The sequence below is a fragment of the Diabrotica undecimpunctata genome, chromosome 6 (assembly GCF_040954645.1).
Source record: "Diabrotica undecimpunctata isolate CICGRU chromosome 6, icDiaUnde3, whole genome shotgun sequence".
NCBI classification, from domain to species: domain Eukaryota; kingdom Metazoa; phylum Arthropoda; class Insecta; order Coleoptera; family Chrysomelidae; genus Diabrotica; species Diabrotica undecimpunctata.
Genome location: NC_092808.1, coordinates 144,739,969 through 144,755,128, shown reverse-complemented (window position 1 = coordinate 144,755,128; position 15,160 = coordinate 144,739,969). Strand labels below are relative to the sequence as shown.

The 15,160-nt window shown below is 34.2% G+C and overlaps 1 protein-coding gene across 2 annotated transcripts in view; it reads left to right on the top strand.

The window, feature by feature from the left end:
* The window catches only part of Hers (Histone gene-specific Epigenetic Repressor in late S phase), a 239,432-nt gene that overhangs the window by 183,496 nt on the left and 40,776 nt on the right, over positions 1 to 15,160 (top strand). For both annotated transcript variants that reach the window (XM_072535621.1, XM_072535622.1), the window contains exon 6: positions 10,161 to 10,460. In XM_072535621.1, coding sequence (XP_072391722.1) covers positions 10,161 to 10,460 — 300 coding nt within the window. The remainder of the gene's footprint in view (positions 1 to 10,160; positions 10,461 to 15,160) is intronic.

Genomic DNA, 15,160 nt, shown 5'->3' with positions numbered 1-15,160 from the left:
ATAGTGTTTGGAAATTCCCTCTCTATCTTCATCATTCTAAGTATCTCCTTATTAGTGTATTATATATTAGAGGAAAGTACTTCGTCCGTTCGAAAACCCCATTGTTTATCCCCCGATTAAATAGCTAGCAAAATAGTGACCCTATCTAGGGCTCCACGTGATAAAGAACACATAAAATATATAAAAAGGGAACTCAATAATTTACGTCAAACAGCCCACCATAACTCAAAACTCTCCCACGAATTTACCACCGAAGAAATAACATCAGCCCTCCGGGACTTGAAAACTGGCAAGGCGCCTGGCTTTGATGGGATACATTTTGAGTTCCCACTACAATGCGACAAAAGGGCAAGAAAATGGTTGGCTGCGTTCTATTAACGTATGTTAATAAGTGGAAGCGTACCAAAAGCTTTTAAAAAGAGCAAAATAATTGCTGTATTAAGACCCAATAAACTCCACGATAAAGTTACCATAGCACTTCTCAGCTGCTGCTATAAACTGTTGGTGTCATCAAGTGCCTCAGTCTATGGACTAATGAGCACGTCGATGCGCATCGCCCCGTCTTGAATACCTTTCTATTGGCCAATCGACCTGAAAATTCCTAAAATATTATGTATAAATATTAGTGAATTTCAGGCCACAAGTCAGTGTCTTTTCGGGTCTCCTCAGGTCAGTTCCTTATACTCCAGGGCACTCTGTCCAAATCTACTACCTACAGACTCTGCGTCTGATGAATATAACACACACATAGTCCTATCTAAAATGGACAGAAGCAAGGGATACTTCGCTCATCTATACACGAAGCCCCTTGCAAAGCGTATTTTGAACAGTCTTTTCTCCCCTGAGACGATAGAACAACTTATCTTAAACAGAATAGACCCATAAAATCTTGAAAAAACCCACTCGAACAAGCAGGACCAAATCGAAGCTGCGCAGACCAGGTCCTAAGTCTAACTATAATATAGAAGCGGGTTTCAATCTGGCAGCTACCTACGGCACAATATGAAGGGAGGAATTCCTATATAAGCTGACCAAACTAATTTCATGCCAAAGAATATTGAAACTAATCAGCAACATGCCCTGTGATCGATACTTTCAGCTAATTCACTGTAATGGCATAAGAAAAGAGAAGAAATTAAATACTGTTTTACCCTAAGGACCAGTCCTTGCTCCAATGCTTTTTAAATTCACTAAGATAGTTGTACGTTGTACGGAGTTGACTCTCTCAGACGCTTCCTGCAAGAAAATTGATGCTTTCGAAATGTGGCTTTATCGTAGAATCCTGAAGATATCCTATACCGACCATGTTACTAACAGGACGTTTTATTAAGACTGCAAAAAGGAAAAGAGTTGTTAACCACAATAAAAACAACCAAAATCGAATACCTCAGTCACATCATGAGGAACTGCGAAAGATATGGTTTGCTGCAATTAACTATTGCATTGCAACTATATATATTAACTAATTAATTAAAAGTAGAAGGAAAACGAGGACCAGGACGGCGAAGGACCGCCTGGCTGAAAACGTGGTTCAACACAACAACCACAAACCTTTTCAGAGCAGCAGTTTGCAAAATACAGATTGCCATGAGGGTCGCCAACATCCGAAACGGTTAGGCACTACAAGAAGAAGAAGAAGATAGTGAAGGGTTCTCGGTCAACAAGTGGAGAATAAAAGAAAGGATATCAGCTCCTTCATCCTCATCTGTATTAAATTTTTTCACATCATCAGTTCATCTTACAAAAGATATGCAGCAATACTATGATGAAAGTGAGGAAAATAGCTTAATTTATGAACTATACAGATTAAAAAGTACAAAACGTTCAATTCGAGTTATCAAAAAACAGAACTAAGACAGTTCTGTAAAAGTTAAAAACTATTTTAAAGAAAAGACAAGTTAAAAAAACTTTAGTGTCGGTAACAAAGCAAAAATAAATAAATAAAAAGAAATTAAGCAATATTATTATTAAGTAATATCAGTGCTTACTTTGAAACTTTGTCATCCATATTGGATATAATTTTTTTTAAAGCTGAGGGAGACCTATGTCCAGCAGTGGACTCACACAAGTTGTTGATGATGATGATGAAACCAAGAATTAGAGGTCAAAATAAGGAACGTAGTACTACCCTACCAACCCTACCTAAAATATCTGGAAGTGACCTTAGACAGGACTCTGTCGTTTAAAAAAATCTAAAAATAATTGCACAAATAATATGTACTAGAACTAACCTTATTTAGAATCTCTGTGGTACTAACTCAGGTGCATACACACTACGAACATCTGTGCTAAATTTGGTCTACTCTGAGTACTATACACCTGTCTGGCTAGGTAGTCGCCATGCGAAGATAACAGATACGCAGCTTAATATAGCAATGAGAAGAATTAGCGGCTGCATCAAGACTACTCCACTATATTGGCTTCCCATCCTCAGCCGTATAACTCCACTTGTTCTGCGAAAACAAAAAGCCTTGATAAAAAAAATATTCGAAAATAAACAGTAATTGACAACTCCCAATCCATGAACACATCCCGAGTTTAGTAGCAAACCGACTTCCATCCAGAAAACCACCAATAGTAACAGGCCAACAGCTAACAGCAGATTATTTCAATGTTACCTCCAGACTCAAGAAGCTCCACCTGAAGTATCCAGCTTTATTGACCCAGTCAAAAAGCCTTATGGCTTCAAACAGCCACGAAACATATGGAAGAGCCTTAATCGAATTAGAACGGGATATGCAGTAAGTACACACAACCTACATAAATGAGGAACGGTCTGACTCCAGCTGCGACTGTGGTGCTCCAGATTAAACCATCCAACACATAGTGGAGACGTCTTCACAACTACACCTCCAAGCCTTAAATAGATAGCTCAATTTGATCTGAAGATATAAACTTTTATTTATTTATATTGTATTTTAACTTATGTGTTCGTTTTATATAAGCTTATGTTTGTATTTTAAATTCTGTACTTGTGTACTTACGTTTTACAACTATGGTTATATTTATTCCATCTATTAAGCCAAATCCTAAATAAATAGTGTATGTCGTCCACGATATTAAAACTCGAAAACCGTGCCTCAAATCCTACAACCTTTTGATCGTTTCTTGATTACGTCATTATAATGACGTAACTTGATTAACTGAAGAAAATAAATTCCCTATACACAATAATTTGTTATTGTTGTCAACGATTTAGAATGCATGTGTTATCAGTCATTATTTTATACTTCCTTTTGCGGCTACATTGTTTCAGTTATCATTACTGAATAATAAAATACATAATTTCACTTTATGATTTACTAATACAGTATAAGACGAAAGAATCACGTTACACCTCTTGGATCCCGATGGACGTAAAATCCGTAGCGATATCACACGAAACGAATTTAGTTAACATAATCGACAAGCGTTTTATTTAACATCTTTGGCGGCAGAGTACAAAGAAGAGGTTAAAAAAATTATTTCTTAAATCCAATGACGGTAAACATCCATCCATATTATGAAAATATATTTTTCAATTCTTTTTAATCAGACTGTAATACAAGTGTAGGCTGTGAAAATTAAATATCTTAGGTTAGAATTTGGGATAAAGATAACCTACAAAGGATTACTATACAGGTACCAAAATATTGAAAAATTAATATGTAGACAATATAAACAATCAAAACTTCAAACTCATAACTTAAAAACTTGTCTAAATACAGATTTGACGTCAACATACAACTTTTTCGGAAAAAATGCACAAAATGAGATATGCTAAATTAAAATCCGTTAATAAACAGAAAAGTTATTGCAAAAAGAACAAAAAAATCGCTGTTTTTGAATATTGTTAATAACTTTATTATTAATCAAAATTTGTTTAAATGATCAGATGAAGTTATCGTGATTGAATTGTGTGCAAAAGTTGGGCCAGAGCGGTTGAATAGTTTTTGTACAATTTAATTTGTTTAAAAGTCCAAATTTTTTGGAATTTGTTGAGAGAAGTCTTTTTCACTTGTTAAATTTGAAATTTAAATTCAAAATCTTGAAAAGTGTTCTGAGAAGATTCTTAGAAGCGGATCCCAAAAGTAGCACCGTAATCTACGATGGATCGCATATAAGCGTGATAAAACAACAAGGATGTTCCAATCTCAGAACTCCATCATACTTTAGTTGTCGTTCTGCGAACTGCTTTTGTTGCATCAATTCAAGCAAATATTTATGTGTTGTTTACATTACATGTTTTTTACTAATGACTAATGCCTTTACTCAGACTAATTTGACATGACTTTTCAGATTAAAACATTAATTATTCAGACTTGCATTTTAGTTTGTAGGAATGTTGTGTCTTATAAATATGAATACTGCTAATTCTGTGATCGACAAATTAAAACTGTTTTCCAAAAACCACGTACCTATGGAAATCTACACGATAAGAAACGCAAAATAAAAATTTTTCTTTTCGTAACAATAAACTGATACGAATGGATAATGAAACTTATTAATTTATCCTTATCGTACATGATTTTGCTACTCTTCAAATAATTTTCTCTGTGTATAAATTACGAAAGCCAATAATTCACTGCATTAAAAACAAATTGGATATCCTATAACCTTTTTTCTATATTTACCTCAAAAATGTTTAAATTATTCACGTGTATGTTAGAGACACCTGTCCCTCTTAGGAGGCATTTATGTATAAAGTAAGTCACGTGAGCATAAAATAACCTTTACAATGTGTAAAGGTCATTTGAAGAATGTTTGTGAAGGGAGTTTACAAATACCCTCTGTAAACTTAATCGCATTGATCTACACATACGTAATTTCTGGTGAATGCACACTTGTACCCGCCAACTCGAAATCAAGATTGGCGAATGCGCCAAATATATCCACCATAAATTCAAATTTGTCAATATTGAATGAAATTATCTGCCAATTGGTTGCCAGAAATTGAATGAATGTGCACCTAGATACATTCGGGTCCACGATACATCAAACGAAATAGATATCTGATAAAAATAAAGTTGTTAAATTCTTCCCCTTTTTACCTCCAGATATAGGTTTATTTTTGCTTTTTGATATACAGGAAGTGTCCAGGAAGTTTTGACAATCTTGATTGAATCATTTAGATAAAGCCGCTTCCTACCGAACTCTGGTTATATTACCCAAATAAGGAAGAATGAGCTCAAAGTTTTAATCTTAATTTATGAAATAATAAAAGTTTATTAAAATTATATACCCTATCTGTTTGCAACTGACAGCTCATTACAAATACAAATCTTCAAATAGACGTTAAGGGTTACCGTCAAGGCAATACATAAATCATTGGCGTACGGATGAAGTTGAAACCAATAAGGTTTAGAAAGGAACAATTAGAGGAAGATGCATTTTCTATTTAGATGAAACCTGGCTAAACGAAAATCATACCGTTTCAAAAGCATGGGTAAATAAAAATATTACAAGTTCTCGACAAGTCTTTCTGGAATGATATTCTACTGGTTTAAATGCTCCCTCAGGAAAGGGTATTCAGGCCTATTTAAAATATTTAGGCCACATTACCAAGGTAAAATCAAGGGTAAAAGATCCATAGGGAGACGAAGAATTTCCTGGCTAAGAAACCTAAGAGAGTGGTATAATTGCAGCTCAGTAGATCTTTTCAGAGTAGCCGCCAATAAGGTACGGATAGCTGTGATGATAGCCGACCTCCGATAGGAGAACGAACTATAAGAAGAAGAAGCAGCAAAGGGTCGAAGATTAATAATCACGCACGTTGCACAAACATGTTTTTGCGTCGTCGTCTTTTATTTTTGGATAATTCTTTATTTATAGAAACAGATAAGGGCTGGGCTGTAGGTCTGGAATTTTTAAATAAATTTTGTGACCTCTATGGAAATAACTTCTATTGGCGTAGGGCTGAAACTGAAATGGAATGATCATAGTTTATGTCTTAGATTCTTCGATGGTTTTGGCCTATGTAAGATCGTTGACATTCTACACAAGGAATTTTATAAACTCTGTGTTTTTCGTTTGGGATATACTCCTTGACAGATCGGACAAGAGATGACTGTTTTTGGAGCAGAAAAAATTAAAAATTTCGTCCATCTTGTCAGTGACACCTTTGGTATAAGGTGTTAATGCTTGAGGAGATATGATTTTCGCTGTAACCGTTTTGGAGGAGAGCTTATTTTAAAGAAGAAAGTTCTGCGGATCTATTTGAATCGTTACAAGAGCGTATTGATCTGGAAACAAGAGTATTAATGACAAAATCAATTTGTGAAGATGGGTGAGGAGAGCTGGCATGCAAGTAGAGGTTGATATGGGAGGGTTTTCGGAAACAGTACAATGGAAACCTTGGGATTGGTTTTTCTTTATGACTAGTTCGAAGAGCGTTAAAGATGAATCGTTTCTGCCTCCTTCGAGAATTAGATATTATGATTATATACCATTCGGATGGGTTTAAAAGATACAAAATTCTTCCGTTTGGCCAAATGACGAATGGCCGTCAACAAGTTTGAATATGTGTGAAGATAGCGCTCGAGTCTCGAAGTCTTCCATGTCTTAATGTTTAATTAGAGATAAGTGTCTTGCTAGATATTGTGATTAGTTTCCTGAATATTTAAGATTTTCAATGTAAATCATTTTCAATTTGGTATATAAGCTTGTAAACTATTAGTTCCAACATAAAATATAAATATGATTTTAAGGGGCCCCATTGCTGAACCAAAATAATATATATTCTAGGTTTTTCGCCTCTCGATTTGAATTAAACAGTAAAACATCACCACAAGCCGCTCATTGTAAAAAGTTTTAACATTCTGCTGTTATCGCTTGGGTAATTTAAAAGCTTTCCTAACTAGATTAATTAATAATTATGGAAAACTGAAAGCTTAATAACTAATTATTAGTTTGTTGTTACAAACCCTAACGGGAATATTTGTGCATCAATTAATATAGAAAATTTTGTTAAAGAATGTTTGATGCATTCAATTAAATACATTTCGAATTTAATTTTAATTGCACAGTTTTATTATGACCGTGTTTATTGTAAATATTTTATACGAGAGGAATTACTTACTGTGTTTACTTTGGCGATACTTTAATGAGGTTAGGTGGCATCTGACGCTTTTAGTAGCAAATTTGACATCTTTAACATAAGCTTTAACCTAACAGTAGCTCTTAAAAGAAATATGGACACAAAAATCCCTCCCCAGTGATTGGAATATTGGAATTTTTTGCACCACATACAAAAAAGGAGATATCTTGTGAGTGCTTTAACCTCAGAGGTATTAGCGTATAAAATATCTTTCACAATGCTATGCCGTATGGCACCACATGTGTAGTATATCCGGTTCAATATTAACAAATCACTGCAAATCCTTGCTTATGCTGATGATTTAAATATTGTTGGGAGAACGGAAAACGCTGTACGAGAAGCGTATGTAGCATTAAAAAAACTAACTAAAAAATATGTTTATGAAAATAAGCAGACAACCACAAATACTACGACTACTTGTTATAGAAAACGACGTCATCAAAGCAGTGAACGAATTTCTATACCTGGGAGAGCCCGTTAGCACTGAAAATATACTACCACAGAGAAAAACCGCACAATTTGCACGGCCAAAAGATGCTATTTTGGGCTCAATCTCCTAAAATCCTCAAAACCTGGACTCTAACAAAAAGTAATGAAAACATGTTAGGATGTTTCGAAAGAAAAGTACTAAGATGAATCTATGGAGCGGTGAATAATGATGGAGTGTGGAGAAGGCGATACAACTTAGAACTTTATAGAATATACCAGGAACCAGATATCGTAAAATATATTAAGATAGAAGGTCTGATGGATAGGGCATGTAATCTGGGTGGAACAAAATGACCCAGCTAGGAAAACGCTCCTTGGTATAGAGAAGAAGAGGAAGACCCAGAATAAGGTTCCTTGATAACATCGATGAAGACATGACCTTTTTGACATGACAATGATCATGAACATAACCTTTTTTATTATTTGAGCACAATTTCTTTTGCTCAGAGTCACTTGAAAATGTGAATTATTTATTCTTATGAACAATTTAATTTCTTTATCGAAAAAAAAATTAAATAATTCTGAGTGGAAATTACGAGGTCTTGGTGCTTTCCCGTCTTCATATGTATCGCATTCCTCATTTCTGCCTCTGTAGTCGTGGTCCCGTTTTGTTTGTTGCAAAGGTCTTTCTTCATCATCAAACGCCCAATTCACATAGTTCTAAAAAGTTTTTAATTTGTGAGCTTTGTCCACTATTAACTTCTCTTACTTTCTTGTGCACATTGGAGTTGTTATGCGTTTTATCTAGTTTTTGCCATACTTTCCTCTAAATCATGTCTCAGCTTACCTTAAAAGGCAAAGTAATGTCTGGCGCAAATTAACTGGACCAAATATTTAGTCAGTGTTCCACAGCAGTCCACAAGTGAGTCACCCTTACATTTTAAAACGACATCATTTCTCTTTGGCATAGCGCCTACTAGTGTTTGTTTAGCAGTAATTTGGTTTAAATTTATTCCACATTTTTTGTCCTTTACCCTTTAATTAAGAAATTGTAGTCACTGATATGGTTCGAAGTGCTTTTTTTATCTCTTGTCAAAGAGTCTTTATAAAGTTAAAGATTTCGTTGCATTGCAGGCTGCACTATCTTGTTGAAATATAAATCCCCTATTTGGCAGTTGAATTACATTAATGGAGGGAACAATTCTTCTTTCTCTAAATCTTTGTGATATTTTTCTCCTGACGTTCAAATAACTGAGTGTTATTGACGATGAGTTTCGGTGCTCTTTTGCCCATAAAAATCGGTTTCTTTTTTTCAAAGAATGGAAAAGAGTGTGTAAAAATGTATATCTTAGCTGAGCACTTTTGGCTTACAAAGCCATCCTCACAGCTATGGTCAAGTTTTAAAAAGCACCACTACGTAAGAGAGATCCCGTTTGGTGGAATATCCACAATTTTTCTTTTTTTGTATAAAAACTTCTTGAAAAAACACATAAAAGACGGAACATTGGACTCCACAAATAACACATTAAAAAATTTGTGCTACGGGTGTTAGAACCCGACCATTTGGTTGGAGTTGAAGCGGCAGACAGATTCTGCTCATCTAGGAAATAAATTTTTACACACTACAAAAATATTTTTCTTTTCCATTTTGTGACTTTTTATAAGTGTGTACAAAAAACATATCAGTCTTTTTATTGGCTGATTTTTTATTTGTTTTTAAGATGTGGTTCTTCCTTTGCCTAAAGTGAGATGGTAAATTTTATTATTTAAGACGAGTTTGTTTTGAAATTAGTCTACCACTAGCACGGCCTATTTTACAGCCAGTTCTTGAGAGGAAGCTCGGCGATCTTGTTTAATAAGGTCAAGCGCCCACGGTGCAACTGTTTTAAAACTACGATCTGAAACCGATTGTACTCGCAACTGTATTGTTAGCGTTGGCAGTGTAAATGCACGACGATTCGCCCACCAGGCGATCCGCCTGTGGCTAGTTTTCAACCTTATTTTAAAACAGTTGCTTCGTGTGCGCTCGACCTAAGTATCCTAGGAGCATGATCATCTGCATTCGGTAATCTTTGAATAAGACCAGTTTTCACTTTGGTTTTAACATTTCCCATTTTTGTTAATTTTTTGAAATTATATTTCTCAGAGGTTCTTGGAGAATTTTGAGCAATTTCATGTCCAAGAAGTCCTTTGTTATGGGTTGCAATATGAAATTTTTTGATGATTTGCAATATGTCATTTTGAGCGAAGTAACTGAATTAAGTCACTTAACTAAGGTCATAAATTAGTTCTTCAACGCACACTTGATATTATAATTTCCAGAAAAAAGAGATTTTATTAGGTACATAAATATTTATCACTGATTGAATGATGATCCAATTAATTTGCACCAGACATTGCTTTTCTTTTTGTTTATTTTATAATTATTGTAGAAATTGTTGGATATTGATAGTTGAAGTGAAGTACATTCCTTACTCATACATTATGATTATTCGTCTTAGTATATACTTGTATACTCTTCAATTAAAATCATAATACATATATAATGTCTGAAATTTTTTAGAAAGCAACCGTAAAATTTTGGTATTAAAAACAGTGATCCACTTTATAATCTTCTAATAAAAACCTTTCAACTTATTCTATAATTTTGTTCCAGGTGATAATTACTTCAGTAACCACGGCGAAAGACAGCGTACCGCCTCCATCACACCCGCCTGCAGCTTATAGGTATCAACAGTATCCCGGCTATTCCTATTCATACCCTCCTCACTCGTACCCCTATCCAACACCACCGCCTAACTCGCCTTATTCACATCACGACATGTGCTATTCGCCCAATCCTTATGTCCACCATAAGTACCCCATAAGAAGATACCTCACACAGTACTATCCACCTCCCAATCCGCCGGAGATCTATCAAGTCCCGCCTAGTGGTCCTTCATCACAAAACCAACAGGTACGTAAATACTAATATAAAATTTTTATAGACAGTTGTTCGGGTAACAATTTGTCTTCAAGTTCTAAGAAGATGTAACCGTAGGTACAGAACATTCAAATCAATATTTTAAATATAAGAATGAGAAGACATTTTCTAGCGTAAATGATTAAAAAATTGAATCCTGAAGATTGTTGCTATTAATTAGTTTATGAGTTTTTCCGTTTGTTTATTAAAAAGTTGATTTTTGCAATATCGCTTAAAAATGATCCTAGAACAACTTTTTTTTAATTCGTGAAAAATTGTAAGAAAACGAATCTCAAAACAGATTAGTAAAATATTTATTCCCCCAAATGTATTAATGAAAAACATTATAAATAAATTAAACAATTTTTCAATGGGAATTTTGGGGAGGGGGGTTAGGGTGTATGGTTGAAATTTACATTTCTTATTACACATCTTGCAAATACTAAACGAAAAAAATTATTAAATCAAATTTTGCGTTTTCTTAAGGGTATCGAAAGCCTGTCTTCGATCAGATTTTTACGTATGGTGTGCATCTTCAAAAATTCGAAAAACTTATTTTTTTATGGTTTTTGGGGGATTTTCTCCATTTTATAGACTTCAGAATAGATCAAATCAAGGTTTTTTAATGAATTATGTATATTCTAAATTAAGTGAGCCCCCTAGGACACTCAAACTTTGGGTGAAACACCTTTAAACCCCCCAAAAACCACGTTTATAAAAAAAAACTATATATTTTTAGACCACCTCAACGTCTTTCTGTCACAAGGGTAGTAGGAACTCAGTTGATCTTGTCGGTCAACTCCTCCCATAGGCTTATTGTAATGAAAAATGGGAGCAGGTTTGCTCTTCGTCTGTTGTCTTTTGTCTATATATTCAATCATGTCGTTTCCAAATTCGTTGGATATATACAAAACGTCTCTTTTGTCTTTTCATTTTCCTACCAATATGTTATTACAGTAGGCCGCAACTATTTCACCTTTCTTTAATTTTTGTGCTATTATAACTCTAGGATTTTCTTTTCGTTTGACATTAAGGGTGCCAGTTCAGTCTGTACTGCGTGTGGTTAAATAGTGAGCTAACTCATATGAATTATAAAAGTTGGTCATGTAGACACTATGTCCAGAATCTAGATAGTCCACCAATAGATACTGAACCACTTGTATGACCTTTCCCTCCCATATTGTCGGCTGCTCCAGTATACACCAAAGTTTTTAAAATTAAACCGTTTCGTTCAGTTAACATGTATAACTTTATTCCGTATTTATGGTGTTTGTTTTTGATGTCATCATCATCATCACTGACTCGACAACCCTTTTTGGGTCTTGGCCTGCTCCAGGATTCTTCCCCATTCTGATCTGTTTCGTGCTTTTTTTCTCCAGTTTTTTATTGTTAAGGTTGTTATATCATTTTCTATTTGTTCTAAGTATCTCAGCTTCGGTCTTCCTCTTGTTCTTTTTCCTACTGGCATCTGTTTGAATGTTTTGTTTGGTATTTCGCCTTCTTCCATTCTTTCTACATGTCCTATCCAACGCAGCCGTCCTATTTTAATAAATGTTTGTTATAATATCCGGATCCTGGTATATTTTATATAGTTCAGAGTTGTATCTTCTTCGCTATATTCCGTTTTCTTTTGTGCCCTTATATATGTGTCGCAAGATTTTTCTTTCGAAGGTGGGTAACAACGTTTCCTCTCTTTTAGTGAGTGTCCAGGTTTCTAAGCCGTATGTGAGTACCGGTCTTATTAGGGTTTTATATATTTGGCATTTTGTTTTTCTTGCGACGTTATCTGATCTTAGTTGCCTAATTAAGCAATGGTAACATTTATTTGCAATAAATATTCGCCTCTTCACTTCATCCGTAACGTTATTATCGGACGTGACTAGGGATCCCAAGTATATAAAGTTTTTTACCCCCTCTATGCTGGGTGGTAGCAGCTTGTTTTTTACCTTGTGCAGCTCGTTCTATTTGGTTGTATGCCTCTATCATTTCTCTTCTTGATCTTGCGATTATGTCAACATCATCTGCAAATGCTAGTATTTGCACGCTTTTATTAATGATTGTTCCTCGTGTATTGACTGTTGTGTCCCTCAGTATTTTCTCTGGTGCGATGTTGAACAAGATGCATGATAGAGCGTCTCCCTGGCGTAGTCCCTTTTTCACATCTATTGTTTCCGTTAATTCATTTTGTATCCGGATTCTACTTTCTAGTTTTAGAGATTCTTTTATCAGTTCTATTAGTTGTGTTGGTATATTCTTTCATTGTTTTTATTAAGAATTCTCGGTTTATATTGTCATATGCGCTTTTAAAGTCTACGAGGAGATGATGTGTGATTGGTTCAAAAAATTGTGCGATCAAAAAATTGATGATTGGTTTAATTTTTATCAGACGATCTGTAGAATTTTGTTGGTCATTATTGGAAAATGTAGAAATCTCATGTATAATAGAAATCTGTCCCGACTCATGTACTAAGCGAAGCATTTTATATTAAACAGATAAACCTTTCCAGTAATCTTTTAATCTATTTAACTTTATTGTTCCTGTGTGCAACACTAGTGCTAAGAAAGTCAACATTTCTTCGAATGTCAGGTTTCCATCGTGAAACTCTGGACTTCTCAGTAATTCCTTCCAAACAAAAAAGCTCTTCAGCATGACAATTTGTTTCCTCAACAAATAAATTTACTAATTAATTTATCATCAACAATAAATCTAAAAAAATCGATAGGTTCCTTATTGCCTGGAATTGTTTGTAGAAGTTTCTTTTTTTAGTCAACTGGAACTTTTTCATTTCCCCCGGTATATCGGACCACTGCAAAATACCATCGTATATCGGACCACTGTAAAATACCATCAATAACATTATTTGTAACCTCCGACTCTTGAATGGATATTTCATCAATTGCATCTATAACATTTTGTTTGTAACAACAAAGTACCATTAAAATCAATTACCTATATTACCTTCCTCATCATCTGTATGCTCTTCCGAATTTGATTCACCCCAACCGCAGTCCGACCACTTATATCAAAATCTGAATAATCATCATCATCATCGGAATTCTGCATTATGTTTAAATGTTCTTGTTTTAAAGGTATTTTACGTTTTTTTGGTTTTGATGGACCTGCCACATCATTATCCATATTTAGTTCAAAAAAAGAAAAACTTAAAACGGCTAATAGTTTTAGTTAGGTTATGTTCTAAGAACACGTTCACAGATTAACAAACACGTATCTCTAATGCTGTTGAAATACTAACGTGTTTATTTTGAACGAGCTTTTGGCTCACCAGCGAGCCATGCGCATCTGACAAAGGAACGATGCGACTCACATGAGAGCCATGCGCAGTCAAAGTGTTAAAAACTATTTGTACGCGAAAATGTCTTCAAAAAACTCAAATAATTTAAATCGGTCTTTTTTTCGTCTAAAACTAATAAATATAATAAATTTATTTCAAATTATCGCTTTTGTCACATTAATTCGCACATAACTGTATGTGTTATAGATAACAGAACGATACTAGATTCTAATTTTATCACATATAACTTATTTTTAGGAACTATCCACATCTGTCTGATCACCATATCTGCATAGACATAAAAATATGATCTGAAAATAATTAAAACAAATTTGGCGAAATGTAATTTAACACATTTCTTATAAAACCACTTTAATAATAAATTTTTAGTATCTAAATCACTCGGACCACGTGGAAATCTGATTTCCGGGAATATTACACAACAATCCACAATATTTCATCAATAAACACGACGAGGCAGATTCGTTATTTCATTACTTAAAATAGGTACATATTTACAATGGTTAGTCTAGTTTGGTGACAGGCGATACTCTTAGTACGTTGACACTTTTTTGTGTTTGAATTATATATTTTGTTTAAAAGTACGTGAAAATTAAGTGCGGTAAGTGTATCGTTAGAATTAATGCATTTTTAGGAACTTTATACTTTTATAATAAGCATCTGTTTAAAACGTAATAAAATCTCCGGAAAATGACTTATTAGTGCCATATTGGTTCTTTTTTATACGCCCCTATTACGGCGTCGTCGGTACAATATATTATCTATATTCTCTTTTCTATCATTCTATATCCTTTTCTTTTTTTGACTTATGATTTCATCCATTATCAGATTAAATATTAATGGGCTTAGCGAATCTCCTTGTCAAATGCCTGTTTTATACTTTATAGGTTGCGAGAGTTTTCCTGTGGACCTTTCCATCGCTATGTTGTCTTTGTATATTGGGGTGCAAAATTAACCGGACACTTAGATTTTTTTGTTTTTTGTTGGTGTTTAGTTCAAAACTTGTTTAATTTGTTTGAATTGTATTTTATGCCTTATTAACGATAGCGTTTTTTCTTACTTGAACCTGTTTAAATGTTTTGTGCGAACAACAACTTTTACACATACGTTTTGTGATTAATGTGAAATAGTGGCTTAGTATTAGTTTAAGTTTATTGTGGTACTGTACCTGATTATAAGTTCGTCTGTAAGTTTTTGTATTGTCTCCTGTAATTGCATTAAAAAATTATGACACCAGAAGAAGTAGCACAAGCTGTTGCTTTATAGGATGAAGGGCGGAGCATTCGTTACATCTCAAATGCTTTAGGAATTTCTCGAAATACAGTGTTCCCTTTTTATTTGTCTAACTAAAGTATTCGTTTCATTTTTGATTCGTTTATA